Below are 18,691 nucleotides of genomic sequence, written 5' to 3'. Positions count from 1 at the left end.
GTGAGCCGAGATCGCGCCACTGCACTCCAGCCTGGGCGACAGAGCGACACTCACTCTTAAAAGTAGAGAAAAGAAAAGAAAAAGGCAGAGAGGCTTCTGCCTGCAACCTTTGCTTTTTCCCAGACAGCCCCAATCGTACCTGTCTTCTTTGATAACGTCCACAAAGTGGGCGTCCGTTTTCTCCCGGATGTTCTTGAACCTCAGCGGAAGGAGAGCCGACTGGTCCAGGCTCACCCCTGCCCACCTTCCCTTCTCCTGCAAGATCTCACACAGAGAGGTCTGACTGTTGGTGAGCTTCTCCTCTTGGGGAGGGCTCAGGAGCCCGTTCTGAGTTTTGGGATTAGGTCCTCCAGAAGCCTGCCTCGAGACAAAGAGGACGCAGACACGGGAAGTGAAGTGGCACCGGGCACTGGGCACGCACGCCTGTCCCACCCCGACCTCTGCTGCGGGGCGCTGCTGCACTGGGCGTGGGACCTTCTGACCTGTGAGGACCCCCCACCCCCCTGCGCCTGCAGACCTGCTCCAATCCCAGCCCTGACTGCCCGTCTGCTCCTTCCTGTTACCCAATAGTGCCCAGTGGTAACGCTGGGTGTTCAGGCCACCAGGAGAGTGAGACATGGGAAGAGTTGGTGTGGAGGTGGAGGGGAAGGGAGGAAAGTGAGGAGCCGAGGCCCCCAGAGTCTGCTTAGGCCAGAACCAGGGTTCTGGGGGCAGGGTGCATGGGTTGGGGGTCCAGGAGAAGTATGACGAGGGGTCGGGGGCTGTCAGGGCACAGGCAAGGTGGATGGAAACGGGCTGGTGTCGTGGGGGTCCACTGTGGCTGTGGGAAGACATGGGATGACCTGCACCTGCAATCCTTTGGCAGATGGAGAGCAGATGGAGGACGAGAGCCCGCGCCCCACGCGAGTCGCCTGCATGAGCCTCCCTGACAGGCTCTCATGGGTGGGCTGAGTCCTGACCCTGGTGTCCAAGTCTGGTTTTCCTGGCAGCCTTCCTGCCGCCAGCCCTAACTCCCACCCTCTCTCTTCACCGAGCCTTTCTCGCCGTGAAGACTCCCTCTTGTCCCTGCCCGTCTATATTCTATCATAAATTGAGTCCAGCTTCCAGTACCACAAATCCCCTCCCAACACTCGAATCCACGCATTTTAAACCCTTATTGGCCTTTAAAGGAGTCCCGCCCAGCTCAGCCCCTGAGCGCTGGATTCCACGTGGGTTCCTGCTGACCCTCCCTCGAGCTCCCTGCCGGTCTCTTCAACACCGGGAGGACCCGCAGGTGCGGAGTGGTGTTACCCAAGAGGAGTTACTCTCAGAACTAAGAAGTCGACAAGACAGGAATGTCACCTTGGGTGGATGCGCCAGGAGAGGAACTGACAGGAACAACAGCCATGAGCTTGTTACCTTGGTGCTGTTTTTATGCTCGTCTTGGCAGCCGTTTTGAGGTGCTCCTCCCTCGGCGCCGGCTTCAGATTTGGGAGCAAATGTGATTCCGCACGAAGGGCAGGTCTAGAAGAAAAACACAGACTGTGGGGACACACCCAGAAACCGCGACTGTCACCCTGAATTGAGGCAGGTCCGCTGTTGCAGTCTGCCGTCACGCAGCATGGTGGTGGGCAAGGGGAAGGCACACAGAACCACTCGGGGATTAGCTGAAAGCCAACAGGCAAAGTGACAATGGAAACACACAGAAACCCGGGCACGAACGCAACAAGACCCAAAAAATGGAACCAGGAACGTTCACTGACTGAACAATGGATCAACAAACTGTGGTCTATTCGAAAAATGGGATATTACTCAGCCACGAAAAAGACAGAAGCACTGACGCCTGCCACAGCACGGTGAACCCCAAAAGCATTATGCTCGGGGAGGGAAGCCAGACACAGCACAGATATTACGTGATCCTGTCTACGTGAAATATTCAGAAAAGGTGAATCCTTGGAGGCAGAAGGCAGATTCATGGCTGCCAGGCGGGATCAGGAGCAGGAAGGGGGAGTGGCTGCAAAGGGGTGTGGGGTTTGCTACAATTCAAATGTTCGTGTCCCCTCAAAAGTGAGACGCTGAAATCCTAATTCCCAAGGGGATGGCATTGGGGGGCAAAGCCTTGGGAAGTAATTAGGTCATGGGGGACAAGCCTTCAAAATATGATTAGTGCCCTCATAAAAGAGGCCCCAGAGGAATCCCTCGTCCCTTCGCCCTGGGAGAAGGCACCATCTGTGAAGCAGAAATGGGTCCTCACTGGACACTGAATCTTCCGGGACCTTGATCTCAGACTTCCCAGCCTCCAGAACCCTGAGAAATACATTTCTGTTGTTTAAAAGCCACCTGCTTTATGGTATTTCAACAGGGTTTCTCTTTGGGATGATAAAAATGTTCTGAAATTGATCACGGTGATGGTTGCACAACCTTGCTAAATATACTAAAAACCACTGAACTGTACACTTTAAAAAGATCGATTTTTAAATTTTTTTTGAGATGGAGTTTCACTCTTGTCGCCCAGGCTGGAGTACAGTGGCACGATCTTGGCTCACTGCAACCTCCACCTCCTGGGTTCAAGCGATTTTCCTGCCTCAGCCTCCTGAGTAGCTGCGATTACAGGCGCCTGCCACCACGCCTGGCTACTTTTTGTTTTTAGTAGAAACGGGGTTTTGCCATGTTGGCCAGGCTGGTCTTGAACTCCTGACCTCAGGTGATCCACCCGTCTTGGCCTCCCAAAGTGCTGGGATTACAAGCATGAGCCACTGTGCCTGGCCAAAAAGATCGATTTTATAGTATGTGAATTATATCTCAACAAAGCTGTTATTAAGTAAATAAACTGGCCACCAACTATGCTAGGACACAAATCCAAGGTTCTTAAGCTCCGTGTGATGGTAAACTAGTCTCATAAGATGGGCTGAATAATCAGAGGTACACAATTTCCAGATCTAGGAGTACTTAAAAGTTTATAGGAATTAATGGACCTAGAAAAGAGAAGGCAAGATTTAATATAGGTACTCTAAAAAGAGCGAAGCCTTTATTTCTCACAAACTAGGATTCAAACCCTAGTCAAGGACTGACTAGCTTGGAGAGTCTGTTCAAATCACTTTACCTCAGTTCCCTCATCTATAAAACAAGAGTGAAGATATGTTGCTAAGAGTTAAATGAAACTGGCCGGGTGTGGTGGCTCACATCTGTAATCCCAGCACTTTGGGAAGCTGGGGTGGGAGGACGGCTTGAGTCCAGGAATTGGAGGCCAGCCCGAGCAACATGACAAAACCCTGCCTCAACAAAAAGTATAAAAATTAGCCTGGGCCGGGCGCGGTGGCTCACGCTTGTAATCCCAGCACTTTGAGAGGCCGAGGCGGGCGGATCACAAGGTCAGGAGATCGAGACCAGCCTGGCTAACATGGTGAAACCCCGTCTCTACTAAAAAATAAAAAAAAATTTAGCTGGGCGTGGTGGCGGGTGCCTGTAGTCCCAGCTACTCGGGAGGCTGAGGCAGGAGAATGGCGTGAACCTGGGAGGCGGAGCTTGCAGTGAGCCGAGATCGCGCCACTGCACTCCAGCCTGGGTGACGGAGCAAGACTCCGTGTCAAAAAAAAAAAAAAAAAAAATAGCCTGGCCTGGTGGCGTGTGCCTGTAGTCCCAGCTACTTGTGGGGCTGAGGTGGGAGGGCTGCTTGAGTCTGGGAGGTCAAGGGTGCAGCGAGCTTTGATGGCGCCACTGCATTCTAGCCTGGGGCAAAAGAGAAAGACCCTGTCTTAAAAAAAAAAATAATTAAATGAAATAAGTATATATATATCCTAGCACAGTTCCTGGCATACAGTATACCCTTAATAAACTTATTATTATTATTAATGTGTGACCCGGTAACCTAGGAACTGTCTAAGAAAGCAACTAACAGCTTCCAATGAAGAAGACACCGTGGCAAGAAAGATTCTTTTTTTTTTTTAGGACTTAAAAGCAATTTCCTTGCAGCAAGAACTGTAAAACATTGAAATAAATTATGGGAGGCCAGATATTATTTCGGGAATTTAAAGTAAGTGTCACTACCTAAGGGCAAAGATATGACCCAGGTTGTATGTTAAGTTAAACTGCAGGCCTGTACTATATTAAATAAAAGAAACAAAGATTCTACAGGGTTGTATAGTTTGGGAATGATGTAACATACAAGCTAAATTTGAACATTTGTATGCATTCAAAAAATGAAAATATACATACCAAACAGCTAGCGAAATCATTACTTAACATATCGGAGCAAATAATGGCATCCAGATAACATTTGCTTACAGCTCTTTAAAAACTGACATTATCAAGAGAGGTAAAATGTTCTAGTTGTCAATAACATACAGTGAGTCTATTTGAAAGCATCTCTTGGTACTGACTGGCAGAGTTAAATTTCTAAACATTTTTGCTGGTGTGCTGGCTCACACCTGTAATCCCAGAACTTTGGGAGGCCGAAGCGGGAGGATCGCTTGAGGCCAGGAGTTCAAGACCAGCCCGGGCAACATAGGGAGACCTTGTCTCTACCAAAAATAAAATAAATTAGCTGACCGTGATGGCACGTGCCTGTGGCCCTAGCTACTCGGGAGGCTGAGGCAGGAGGATTGCTTCAGCCCAGGAAGTCAAGGCTGCAGTGAACTGTGATTGTGCCACTGCACTCCAGCATGGGTGACAGAGCAAACCCATTCTCAAAAATATATATATATATATGTATAAATATATATATATTTGCCAATGAGACCACTGATCTTATTAAATGTAAAAAAATCTAATACCAAGAGAAGAATAAAGTAGGTGTGCCTGATACCCATGCCTAAAAGATGCCTGAGGGAACTCTCTGGTGTGGCTAAGGTGGGGGGGCTTGGTGCTTGATGGGGCACACCAGCCATTTCAGGGCCCAACTGGTAGACCAGGAAAGGAAGCTGGAGGTGTGGAAGCATTTGCCGCACTTGGCTCAGCCAAAGCCTGACGCGCAAGTGCGTGCTCAGTAAATGCTGGTGGTGAATATGAAAACTTCTGTTAACTATGCTGTCTGGTCATCAAACACTTCATCCGGTAATTCAGTGTCTTTGATTACAGACAGAACAGCCCTTGGTATCTATTCTTCTGTAGCCATTTAGTCACAGGAATCTCCTGGCATCAGTCTGTTTCAGGTATTTTTCTTGCCTCAATTTCATCTGCTGTGCTTTTCTCTTTTTTTTTTTTTTTTTGTTTGTTTTTTTGGGACTGACTCTCACTCTGTCACCCAGGCTGGAGTATAGTGGGGCAATCTCGGCTCACTGCAACCTCCACCTCCCGGGTTCAAGCAATTCTGCTGCCTCAGCCTCCTGAGTAGCTGGGATTACAGGCGCCCACCACCACACCCAGCTAATTTTTGTATTTTCAGTGGAGATGGGGTTTCACCTCGTTGGTCAGGCTGGTCTCAAACTCCTGGCCTCAAGTGATCTGCCTGCCTTGGCCTCCCAAAGTGCTGGGATTACAGGCGTGAGCCACTGCGCCCGGCCAACCCTGCTGTGCTTTAAGACGAGGCCGCCTGCTTCTTCAGTGCCCCCCACGGCACACTGGCTTTATGAGATTTTCTATGCATTTAGAGCCATGAATGTGTCACCGTGACAGTCAAACCAGCTTGGCACCAGAGGGCACACTGAGGACAGCAGGGCTCCACGCCCTCCGCAAGGGCTTCCCTCAGAGGGGCTGGAAGGCCGGTGCAGCCCAGGAGTGCCCACTGGGATGAGGCTGATCTCTGGCGAGCCTGGGGCAGTGGTCTCCACAGGTGGGGAACTCAGTGCTTTGCTTACATCCCCTTGAACAGAGGCCGAGGCCTGCACCCTGCGGTGATAAGAAGTTCTGATACAGAAGTGAGGTCTTGCAGAGCTGCCCACAAACAGCAAAAGAGGCTGTGCTAGCAGAAGGAAGGAGCTGTCTGGGTCACATGGCCAGCTGTAGACACCCACGCTCGGGCCTCCTGAGGGCCGGGACAGTGCTCACTGCCTATTCCATTCCCAGCAGGTTTGTCCAGGAAGTGGGAGAATGGGAGGTGGGGGGAGAGCCAGGTGCAGACTCCAGGCCGCGCTGGGTGGCGTGGTCCCACGGACCTGTGTCACCCGAACCCAGCAGCCATCATTTTAATGCGCTTTGAAAATGTGGATTTTGGCTGGGCGCAGTGGCTCATCCCTGTAATCCCAGCCCTTTGGGAGGCTGAGGCGGGTGGATCACCTGAGTTCAGGAGTTTAAGACCAGCCTGGTCAACATGGCGAAACCCTCTCTCTACTAAAAATACAAAAATTAGCTGGGTGTGGTGGCACATGCCTGTAATCCCAGCTACTGGGGAGACTGAGGCAGGAGAGTCACTTGGACCCGGGAGGCGGAGGTTGCAGTGAGCCCAGATTGTGCCATTGCACTCCAGCCTGGGCGACAGAGCAAGATTCCTCAGCTACCTTCCTTTTGGGGGATAAATTTTCTAGATAAAAACTTTCAAACAAATGAAACAAAAGAAATCTTAGAGCTGGGTGTGGTGGCTTGCTTGAGCCCAGGAATTTGAGATCAACCTGGGCAATGTAGCAAGACCCCATCTCTACAAAACCTTTTTAAAAATTTTAGAAATTAGCTGGGCATAGTGGTGTGTGCCTGTAGTCCCAGCTACTCAGGAGGCTGAGGTGGGAGAGTCGCTTGAGCCCAGGAGGGAGAGGCTGCCGTGAGCTATGGTCACGCCACTGCGCTGCAGACTAGGTCACAGAGCAAGACCTTGTCTCTTTAAAAAAGAAAAAAGCCGGGCGCAGTGGCTCACGCCTGTAATCCCAGCACTTTGGGAGGCCAAGGCAGGTGGATCACAAGGTCAGGAGATTGAGACCATCCTGGCCAACATGGTGAAACCCCATCTCTACTAAAATACAAAAAATTAGCCAGGCGTGGTGGCGCATGCCTGTAGTTTCAGCTACTGGGGAGGCTGAGGCAGGAGAATCGCTTGAACCTGGGAGGTAGAGGTTGCGGTGAGCCGAGATTGTGCCACTGCACTCCAGCCTGGGCAAAAGAGCAAAACTCTGTCTCAAAAAAAAAAAAAAAGAAAAGAAAAAAAGAGACACAGAAATCCATCTACCCAATGGAGAGATTCTCACATCTCAACATCCCCTTCTGAGCTGTAGTTAGAGGCCCCTTCCGTACCAGGAGGGTCCCACCATGCCATGGTGGGTGGGTCTGTTTCCCTCCCCTGACCTCCTACCCTCCAACCCCCACAGCAGTTTTCCTTGAGTGATTCATTAGCTTAATTTTAATCTGGATTAAGACATTTCACAAACTGTTTTTTGCCAAGCACGGATGCCTCTGTGAAATGTTTCCCAGCCGGCTAAACAGCGTCTCCCCCTGCACAGCTGCAGGCGTCTCCACCCCTGCTGAGAAGCCCTCCTGGGAAGAGTATTTCCGACTCCAGGAAGCTCCAGGCATGGAAGCACCTCACTGCCTTGGGAGACAACCCTAGTGGCTGGCTCACAGGGAGCCACATGGGCAGGCACATTAGAGAAAAAGCAGTGTCATAATGACAGCAGCTACTATGACTTAGGAATGTCTATGGGCCAAGGTCCTACCCGTGAACAAGTCGGGCCTCCATCCCCGCAACATCTGCAGTCTCGACTGTATGATCTCGTCCTTTGCAGCCACACTGCGAGGCAGCAATGATCATTCCGCAGACGGCCACAGACTCCAGGGCCCTGGGACCCGGACCACGGTCGTATGGCTCTGGCCCCCTTTCCTGGCACAAGGAGGACCCAGGAATAATCCTGGCACCTTGCTCTCCTGGGCCTTGTTCCCCTAGAGTGACCTGGGCAGCTATGCCTGTCCTCCTGGTTCTTCCAAGCAGCACCCTGGGCCCTCGGGCACCAAGGGAAGTCTCGAGACTTCTAAGGTCCTCCCAGCAGCGCGCCTGGCGGGCCAGGGAGTTTGCTGGCTGTTGCCTGGGTAACCTGAGATTCCCTGGAGGACGCCCAAGAGCAAACTCTGCATTTTTCCGGATTATCTTTGCCCCTTCCCCCATGTGGACGTGGGCTTTGGAGGGAAGAGTGTAGCCATTTCTCTAACACACTTGCGCACATTTGCATTTGTTTTTAACACATTTCAGGACGTGCACCCTACATTCCGGTCAAAATATATGGCACAAAGCTATAAAATCATTTTTTCTTCAAGGTTATTTCTCATCACAAGATAAATCATTTCTAAGCCAACAGCTGTCCCTTTTCAAAACTGTCAAGGGAGGGAGTAGGGAAACCTCTTTTCTCAGAAATGGGGAGGATACACCACTAGAAGAGCCATGGCTTTGCCTGCTTCGTCTTCTCAACACGACTGTTTTGCAAGATGTTGTGTTATCAGAAGCATCCTTTGCCCTCAAACTCAAAATGATGTTGGACATGGTGAACAAGAATAGTCATGACATTGCAACGGCAATAACCACAAATACAATTTCCTGAGGTGTTCTTTGAAACTCCTTGTCTCTACTTAGCCCTCGTAAGCAACCACGATGCAGCTACTATGATCGGTTCCATTTTACAGATGAGAACACTGAGACAGAGCAGGCACTGGCCCACAGCCACACGGTACGGTCGGAACCACATAAAGAGGCGGTGAGCCCAGGCAACAGAGCTCCTAGTCCCAACAATCTCCAGGTGAACGGGGCAGCCCGTCAGTGCGGCAGAGCCACCGGCCTAACTCTATGTCCCTGGCATTGCTGTTTAAGCTAACAGGTTAGGTATGGGCATAAGTACTTCAAAATAGAGTATTTCTGCTAACGAAACATTCGAGAAAAATAGAATTAGAATATGAGAAGAAAAGATAAGCAGTAATTTATTACAGAAAAAGAAATTTTCTTACATCCCCGAAGCAGTAAGAACAGACAGCCAATGGCCTGAGAATACTAGACAATGCACCACATGAACACACACGTGTAAAACTCACACACACAATCTCAGAGCCACACGGGGTGGAGTCGAAAAGTCCCTGGCCCTCTCACTCAATCCCTCAGCCCTAAAGGACCACTGGGCTCAATAACCAGGTTGGTGATGACGACCCGAGTCAAGAATAGATGAAAATACACTCAGCAGACTGTCAGGCAGGAAGACTGTTACCAGCTGTGGAAACAGGCCGTCATGAAGTCAAAATAAGAAAATATTTGGCATTTGGGGAAATTTCATGGAAATGCAATATTTCACTCTCTGGCAATGCCAGTTCAATGATTCCACACATACGTTTCCATCCCTCTCTAAGTATACATATAATTTCTTACTTTGAAATAATTTTAGACTTGCAGACAGTGGGAAAGACAGTTCAAGGAGTCTGCATATATCCTCCGTACATACCCACTGTACAGTTATCAAAACCAAAGCAACTCATGTTGGTGTGATACTATTAACTAAGCTGCAGGCTTTATTCTGATGTCCCCGGTTTCCCCAACATCCCTTTGCTGTTCGGGGTCTCCTCTAGGTCCCGCGGTTGCATTTAGCCCTCACGCCTCCTGCTCACCCCTAGCCTATGGGGGTTCCTCTGTCTTTCCCTGTCTTTTCTGGCCCTGCTGCGTTTGAAGTCCTGGCCGGGCATTTTGTCAATCTGGATCTGGACCTGCCTGGTGCTTTCTCAGAGCAGACTGAGGTTTGGGGTTTGTGGAAAGAATGCCACAGAGGTGACATGCCCTTCTCAGCACACCACACTAGGGTACGGGACGGCGGTGAGCAGGGAGGCTCACCTGGATCATTTGGTGAAGGTGGCGTCTGCCTGCTTTGTCCACTGTGAAGTTCCTATTCCTCCCCCGCCCCCCACCTTTCTTTTTTGAGAAGGGGTCTTACTCTAGTGCCCAGGCTAGAGTGCAATGGTGCAATCTTGGCTCACTGCAGCCTCTGCCTCCCAGGCTCAAGTGATCCTCCCACCTCAGCCTCCCAGGTAGGGGACTACAGGTGGATACCAACATGCCTGGCTCATTTTTATAGTTTTTGTAGAGATGGTTTTTTTTTTAATTGTTTTTGTTTTTTGAGATGGAATCTCACTCTGTTGCTCAGGCTAGAGCACAGTGACATGATCTCAGCTCACTGCAACCTCCGCCTCCAGGTTCAAGAGATTCTCCTGCCTCAGTCTCCCAAGTAGCTGGGACTACAGGCACCGGCCACCACACCCGGCTAATTTTTTTATTTTTAGTAGACATGGGGTTTCATGTTGCCCAGGCTGGTCTGGAACTCCTGACCTCAGGTGATCCGTCTGCCTTGGCCTCCCAAAGTGCTGGGATTACAGGTGTGACCACCTCACCTGGCGGAGACTACCCTTTAGTTTTACAACAGCTTTATTAAGATGTAATTTGCATAGCATATAATGCACCCATTTAAAGTATATAACTCCAGGGTTTTTAGCATACTCACAGGGATGTGCAAGCATCACCACTATCAATTCAGACTACCACTTATAATAAATACCTATTTAATTTCTAAGCTATATCTATTTATATATGTATGTGTCTATAAAATATAAAATCATTTTTTCAATTTCTATAATGAATGAAAAGCACCTTACTTCCTCACATTGGGCTGACTGAGCCTATTCATAATGACTTGACACACAGAAAACAAGTGGGTAAAAGAAGTGATCATTTATTTAGGGTCATTTTCAAAATTCACTGTCACAAAAGGATGGTTCCTGAGGTGAGTGGCTTCAAAGGGGAAGGAGAAACCTTTTGAAAGCAGGACAGGTCGTCTCTGAATCATCCCCCTATGGGTAAATCTACATCATTAGCTTCATTACTGACTGGTTCATGTGGAAACACCCAGTGGCCATGCAGCCCGGGGTTCTGAATAATAGATGAAGGTAAACTCAGGAAGACCAGCCACGCAGGTGCGCTCCCGGGGAGGCCTTTCAGGGATGAACTAAGATGCTTTCACAGCTCAAATGGTTCCCTGATCAGAACTAATGTGATACAAGTAATTCACTTTTGGGTTTTCTTTTCTTTTCGAGATGGAGTCTCACTCTGTTGCAGTGAGAAGTGCAGTGGCATGGTCTTGGCTCACTGCAACCTTTACCTCCTAGGTTCAAGGGATCCTCCTGCCTCAGCCTCCTGAGTAGCTAGGACTACAGGCATGCGCCACCACACCTGGCTAATTTTTGTATTTTTAGTAGAGATGGGGTTTCACCATGTTGGCCAGGCTGGTCTTGAATTCCTGGCCTCAGGTGATCCACCCGCCTCGGCCTCCCAAAGTGCTGGGATTACAGGCATGAGCCACTGAGCCTGGTTGGGTTTTCTTTTTCTTCATGAAGATGTTGGAAAAGCTGTTTTTATTGACACATGGCATCTAGATCCGCTCATCACCCACAGGGTTCATGAGAAAATGGAAAGCAAATGCCCGCTGGAGCGCTGACGTCACATTCCACAGGCCAAGGCATACATGCTCCCGTGTCACACAAGTGACTTGGTTATGGCCGAGAGCATCCAACCCACAGCAATGGTCAGCCGCAATCACTGTGAGAGTCTCCCTCGAGTCGGAACCGCGGAGAAGATGGGACCTTCCCCAGAGAGTCAGTGACTTCTTTTTTTTTTTTTTTTTTTTTGAGACGGAGTCTGGCTCTGTCACCCAGGCTGGAGTGCAGTGGCGCGATCTCGGCTCACTGCAAGCTCCGCCTCCCGGGGTTCACGCCATTCTCCTGCCTCAGCCTCTCCGAGTAGCTGGGACTACAGGCGCCCGCCACCATGCCTGGCTAATTTTTTTTTTTTTTTTTTTTTTTTTTGTATTTTTAGTAGAGACGGGGTTTCACCGTGGTCTTGATCTCCTGACCTCATGATCCGCCTGCCTCGGCCTCCCAAAGTGCTGGGATTACAAGCGTGAGCCACCGCGCCCGGCCGAGTCAGTGACTTCTTGCAGGCAAGCTGGGACCGTCTCTCGGCCCCTCCCAGTCCTCCATGGCTCCGTCTGCGGTCACTGTCCCTGCTCTGTGTGGAGTGAAGGCGTGCGTGCCGAGTGTGAGCGAGGCTTCTTCTCAGCCCTGGCGTCCACAGGCGCCACTCTGGCTAATCTCCCAGCAATCCCGAGAGGTCTCTGCCTCATCACCGCTGCACTGATGAGGAAAACTCTCACTTAGAGGAATTAACTGTGTGTTTTCTTTCTTTTCTTTTCTTTCTTTCTTTTTTTTTTTTGAGACAGTGTCTCGTTCTGTCACCCTGGTTGGAGTGCAGTGGCACCATCATAGCTCACTGCAGCCTCCAACTCCCGGGCTCAAGCGATCTTCCTGCCTCAGCTGTCTGAGGGGCTAGGACTACAGGCATGAGCCACCGCACCTGGCTGCAGTTTCTTCACAGTCACAAAGCCAAGGCTTTGAGAAGGGTCTTGTTTCAAGTTGCGCCCCTGCCCGCCGTGCTCCACCTCCCCTCCGCAATGTTGACAGCGGCGTCCTCACGTCTAACGCTTACTCCTTGGTTTCCTTCTTGACCCCTCCTTCCTTCACTCAGGCAGTATCTGTCCCCCACATTACGCAATGTCAGGGCCCTTCGGGTGAGGACCTCTCACTGCTGGTCATTTCAAGAACCCAAGGCCAGGCACAGTGGCTCGTGCCTGTAATCCCAGCATTTTAAGAGGCCAAGGCAGGAGGATGGTATGACCCGGGGAGTTTGCAACCATCCTGGGCAATATAGCAAAAAAAATTTTTTTAATTAGCTAGGCATAGTGGCACATGCCTGTGGTCCTAGCTACTCAGCAGGTTGACTTGGGAGGATCACTTGAGCCCGAGAGCTTTGAGGTGCAGTGAGCTAAGATCATACACTGGTACTCTAGCCTGGGCAACAGAGCGAGATCCCACCTCAAAAAAAAAAAAAAAAAAAGAAGCCAACACTTGGGTGTAGAAAGGGTTCCCTTTGAGCTACGACTTCAGGACCAAAGCCCTCGTCTTTGACATCACTATCATTTCCTGGCAGGTCGTTACAGTACACAGACTATGTTACATTAGATAAGAATCTTCCAGCTATGACCTGGGAGATGACTTAAGGTCACAGAGGACACACATGCTAAGGGCAGGAAATAAACCCTTCGTGGGCGCTGCCCTGGTTCTACACAGTTCCGCTCAGGCTTCTGACTTCAGTCCTTTGCCTGGCTCTGCAGAGCTGCATCACTCCATGTGTTTAATTAAAGAATTAAAAACTTAAGCCAAAAAGAAACTGTTAATTACCACATGCCAGGCACCATGCTCGACACTTGGGAAATATTTAAGTTATTTAACACTCAGTCTCTGAATGCAAAGAGCTCACAGGAAGGCGCATAGGAAACAAAGATTTAAGATCGTGTATGTTACAGCCAAGTGGGACAGACTGAAGGGACTAAGAATTTGGAGACGAGGGAACAGCGTTATCAGCTGCGGAGGCACAGGAAGGCCTGGTGGAACTGAATGGTGAATGCAGACAGGAGTTCAGGGGAAAGAGAAGCCATGAGCATCGCAAGTGAGCAGCAGCAGGAGCAGGACACACGTGAAAATCTACACATGCCCCTTCAGGGAACGTTTCCTGAACACCTTTTCTCTAATGTATCCTTGGCATGAAACTCCTTTTACTACATGAGCATTCCCCCAAAAGGTGTGACCACATTAGTCCTGCAATGTGCAGTTTGAAAAAAAACAATCGTGCTCAAAGAGGCCTGAGAATGCTGTATATACCGCGTCCTCCTCTGAAGGCCTAGCTACTGTCTACTAGCCTAGTGAAGGCTCTGAGAAGTCCTGCAGTAAAGAAACCCTTTCTGTGTTGAATATCCCGAGCTTCTCGAATTTACTTTACCACTGAGCGCCCCCCTCCCTTTTTTTTGGAGACAGGGCAAGGTCTCACTTTGTGGCCTAAGCTGGAGTGCAGTGGCACAATCATAGCTCACTGCAGCCTTAAATTCCTGGGCTCAAGTGATCCTCTTGGCTCAGCCTCCCAAGTAGCTGGGACCGCAGGCACAGGCCACCAAGCCCAGTTAATTTTTAAAAATTTTTTGTAGAGATGATGTCTTGCTACGATGACCAGGCTGGTCTCGAAATTCTAGCTTCAGGCATTCCTCCCACCTTGGCGGCCCAAAGCACCAGGATTACAGGCGTGAGCCACCATGCCCGGCCTTCTGTCAACTTGATAGATTACAAGATTCTCAGAAACTTTCAACAATATTTGGAAAATCTCCACATGCCAAGAAGATATGCTAAATGGTTTTTGCTCATTCCGATCAAAACAAATATATATAATTAGAGTACAATGTAGTGTAGAATCGCCATTGCTAAAACCGTGGTCACTAAACCTGTGAGCACGTGATATGGTGAACTCTGCGACCGCATCCCCTAACGGACAGAAACACACATATGTGGAAGCTAAAATGGTAAACACAACAAATTATTTATTTTTGGTTTGGGCTGTCTTTCACTACTTAAATACAGCTCAGTTTGCAGGCTGGAGGAAACAATTTTTCCCCAAATAGCAAAACCATTCCCGATTCCTCCCCATGCCAGCCCCTCCCTGCCCGGGTCTGCTGTCTAGGAGCCCAGAGCTCCATTTTCTGACTTCTGCAAAACGTCAGCCCAGGCAAGGCGGCTGTCTCTAAAGTTTGCAGGCATCCAGGGAATCTCAGATACATGAGCTTTACGCATGTGCGAAGAGCACGGGGAAAAGAGGGTCCAACACCACTGTCCCGGTGGTTTTCACCCAGGGGTGACTCCGCACCCCCAGGGGACACTGGGCCACGTCTGGAGACATTTTTGGTTGGCACAGTTGGGGAGCAGGGTACGGGTGGGTATGCTGGCAGCTGGCGGCTAGGGATGCTGCCAGTCATCTGACAGTGCAAAGGACAGCCCCACAACACAGGACTACCTGGTCCAAAATGCCAGCGGTGCCAAGGCGACAAGCCCTGCATTACACTAACAAAGCACCCAACGACCATGATCCACGAGCGGAGTTGACAGAACCTGAGTGCAATCGTTACATGTAACTGGGCGACAGGCACTATGTATTCTGACCCGGTAAGTAATCTGCATACCCCAGCTGACTGCCACATAATGAAGACTGTTCATCGTAAATACCAAAAGCGGCTTTCAAACCTGCGAATGAATGCGGAGAGGCAGGGACATATTGGGTGAAGCTGTAACCACTGGCCGCCATCCTCACGCATACCCCACTGTGTTATCTGAGAACAAAAGGCAGTGCAGGAGAGCTGTTTTGATTCTCTGTCTCATTTTAAGAATGGAGACAGTAGATGTTTAAACTATAAAAATAGATAGAAGGTACCAGTGGGGAAACTAAATCAAATGTGAAAGTGGAGGAACAGCTCATAAACTGAAATGATTTCACACACCCAAGGTCGACCGCGCCAATTCCTTGGTAGTTTATGATGACAGGTCAGTCCAGAAACGGGCACTTCCAGGCGGCTACCAGGAGATCCCGGTTCCAATAATGAAATACTACAATGTTCTCAGCAGCCTGTCCTCTCAGTGAGCTGTGTCCTAGGATTCACCCACACCAACATCATTTCAAATAATCATAAAATAGTGGATTTCAAGAGACGTAGAAATATTTGAGAAAGTGGTCTCTGAAATCAGATTATCAATTAGCTCTCCATCCAAGGTGCCAAGGAGAGCCACCTTTACTGTCATTTATCACCAGCTTCTAGAAATCCCAAAAGGCACCACAGGTCCCAGGAAGAGAATATAACTAATAATTCAAATGAGAAGCATCCTTATGCAATGGAAAGGCAATGGAGGTGCGTCATATGTCAAAAAGCAAGGATATTAAAAATGCAGAATGCTACTAACTTTAGACTAAATATTAAGATCGTGAAAACTAAATCGAAGGTCATTCCAAGTTGTTTGCCTCAGACCTGGAGGCTGGTTATTATTTCACGTGCTCTACTGCAGAATTAATAGAAAGTTTTAGAAGTAGGAAAAAAAAAAAAAAACTAACCTTAAGGTTATCAAAGGTTTTGACAGTCTGCGCCAAGTCACTGACATTCCCTGATGACGCTGTCCCCTGTCCCCTAGGGCCTGAGGACACCTGTGAGCCGTCAATGACCTCAAAGCCAGAAAGCAAGGCCTCTGCACAGCTGCAGCGAGACTCCTTGGCTCTCTGACCCGATATCAGGTATGTCTTCAAACCTATGATGGATAAAAGTTACAGTCAGCACAGATTGAAAGCACCGTCTGTTGAAACGCAGCTCCGTCTTGCTCTCTGGGGAGGACTCACTCCTGGAAAGTTGAGAGTAAAGGGAAAATGTGAATAGGTCATAGTTTACGATGGACGTTCACGATCTCTCCGGAGAGATGCGGCCTCAGGGAGACCGTGGGCCCCCAAGACACACCAGTTACCCATGTTACGTTTTCTTGGAGTAATGGCTGCATGTATCATGTTTTACCTTCAGGGTTAAAATAAGCATTAAAAAGTTCCCCCATAAAAGGGTCCCAGGACCTCCCTGTGGAGGCAGCAAAGCAGATTGGTTGACCCTAGACACTGCTTGGGTTTATTTCCATCTGTGAATACCAGTCCAGTGAGTACCTTCATAACGGTCAGTCTAGACGTCATGGCAGCCTCCGATACTGACCATCTTACCTGTGTGAGAGGCTGCAAAACTACCCCGACAAACAAGAACCTACCGTGGACCAACTGGCCATTAAAACCTCCCCAGACTCAGAGCTGTTGAGCATCTATTTCCTGTTGGATTCAAACACTCACTCCACGAACATTCAGCTTTTGTTAAGCTGAGGTCCGCATGCATTTTATTGTCTCACAAAATCCCCCATATAGAAAAAAAAAAAAGGTGGTCAAAAGGACACTTGACCTGTATCTTTACGATTCTCCCTCGAGGCTGAACTAACACCCGGACCCACGCCGTGCTGTAAGGAGCTGTGAACAGGTGGGTGGATCCTGCCCCAGGAATCTGCTGGGAAGATGGCAAAGGGGCAGCTTTTCCAGAAAGAGCCCAAGGAATTTTTGAAAAAGAAGCAAACTTTATTCAAAGAAATCCATCCTTTGACTTCACTGGAATTTAACCAGATGGCAAATGTATCGGAAGGAGGGACGATGTAATTTAACATTTAAATAACATTTATTTCAGGCCTGGTGTATGCCACACACCGAGAATAAAATGATGAACAAAGCAGGGTCCCTTCTTTTTTTTTTTTTTTTTTTTTTATTTGAGATGGAGTCTCACTCTGTCACCCAGGATGGAGTGCAATGGTGCGATCTCAGCTCATTGCGGCCTCTACCTCCTGGGTTCAAGCAATTCTCCTGACTCAGCCTCCTGAGCAGCTGGGATTACAGGTGTCCACCACCACGCCTGGCTAATTTTTGTATTTGTAGTAGAGACAGGGTTTCTCCATGTTGGCCAGACTGGTCTAGAACTCCTGGCCTCAAGTGATCTGCCCACCTTGGCCTCCCAAAGATGACAGGTGTGAGCCACTGCACCGGTCACAGGGACCCTTCTTGAAGGGTTTAAGCTCCAACTTCAGGTCGTGAAGGGTGTGGCACGGAAAGATGCCATCAAGAGGCGACATGTCTACAACACTGATCGACTCTGGCTTCTTACACTGGGTACATATTTGGTCAGCACTTTAAAATTAATTCATCAGAAACCTAGGGACTACTTCATCAATAATCCCGAATCATTTTATAAGTATGGCCCCATCTCATCACTTCACCTCTCTCTCTCCTTGTAAAAATACTACATGGCTTATCTTTTTAAGTCAATTGTTCTGAGAATTTGCCAAGAGTCCTGGAAACACGTAAAGACAGCCTAGAGCGTAGCCAGGTCTTAGCTGAGAATCAAAAGACTTAGATATTTTTAGATGCCAACTGGCCCCCAGAAACTCTTCATGTTTTGTTTTGTTTTTCCTTTAGAGATAGGGTCTTGCTCTGTTGCCCAGGCTGGAGTGCAGTGGTGCAACCATGGCTCCCTACAGCCTCCACCTCCTACAGCCTCAGCCTCCTGAGTAGCTGGGACTACAGACGTCCACCACTATGCTCAGCTCTTTCTTTCTTTCTTCTTTTTTTTTTTTTTTTTTGAGATGGGGTCTCACTGTGTTGGCCAGGCTGGTCTCGAACTCCTAGGCTCAAGTGATCCGCCCACCTTGGCCTCCCAAAGTGCTGGGATTGCAGGTGTGAGCCACCACACCTCCTGTGGGCATCTTCAGCTGGAAGAATGGCCACTGAAGCCGTGGAGCCACCTCTCCCGTAAAAATCTTATCATGCAAAGGAAAAACAAGATGCTGAATATTCTTTTTTTTTTTTTTTTTTGAGACAGAGTCTCGCTCTGTTGCCCAGGCTGGAGTGCAGTGGCATGATCTAGGCTCACTGCAACCTCTGCCTCCCGGGTTCAAGCACCTGGTCCAATGGAAATCTTTCACTCTTACTTAGGTCCTGAACTTTTGTGCATTTTTTTCTCCAACAAAAACCCACATCCCAATTTATGTACAGGATCAATCATGGCTGTAACATGTATACACTGAAATGGAAACGTGAACCGGAATACAATGTAGGAGTGAAGGCATCTTTATACTAATTTCTCGGACCTGTCCCAGGTGACACCGGACTGACTTTGTCATTTTACTTTGCCAGAGTTAAAAAATGCAACCTATGTGGACTCAAGAGAGGACAGTGAGCTGGCAGGGCTTATTCCCGCCTTAATCAAAGAAGTACACGCGAGAAGTCCTGTCCTAGGGCTGCTCCTGTCCTGGGGCTGCTCCTAGTCTCCTTCCCATGACTCCT

At 49.0% G+C, this 18,691-nt stretch overlaps 1 protein-coding gene across 3 annotated transcripts in view; it reads right to left on the bottom strand.

Annotated features, from left to right (window-relative positions):
• The window catches only part of ADCY9 (adenylate cyclase 9), a 146,912-nt gene that overhangs the window by 29,332 nt on the left and 98,889 nt on the right, over nucleotides 1-18,691 (bottom strand). For 2 of the 3 annotated variants that reach the window (XM_030798059.1, XM_030798058.1), the window contains 3 exons: nucleotides 15,896-16,086; nucleotides 1,342-1,503; nucleotides 140-357 (listed from right to left, as the gene is read on the bottom strand). In XM_030798059.1, coding sequence (XP_030653919.1) covers nucleotides 140-357; nucleotides 1,342-1,503; nucleotides 15,896-16,086 — 571 coding nt within the window. The remainder of the gene's footprint in view (nucleotides 1-139; nucleotides 358-1,341; nucleotides 1,504-15,895; nucleotides 16,087-18,691) is intronic. The other variant, XM_030798060.1, reaches the window with a different exon arrangement.

The sequence above is a fragment of the Nomascus leucogenys genome, chromosome 18, assembly GCF_006542625.1.
Source record: "Nomascus leucogenys isolate Asia chromosome 18, Asia_NLE_v1, whole genome shotgun sequence".
Classification (NCBI taxonomy): Eukaryota; Metazoa; Chordata; class Mammalia; order Primates; family Hylobatidae; genus Nomascus; species Nomascus leucogenys.
The sequence above is the reverse complement of the archived record's forward strand: the minus strand, read 5'-3'. Positions and strand labels throughout refer to the sequence as shown.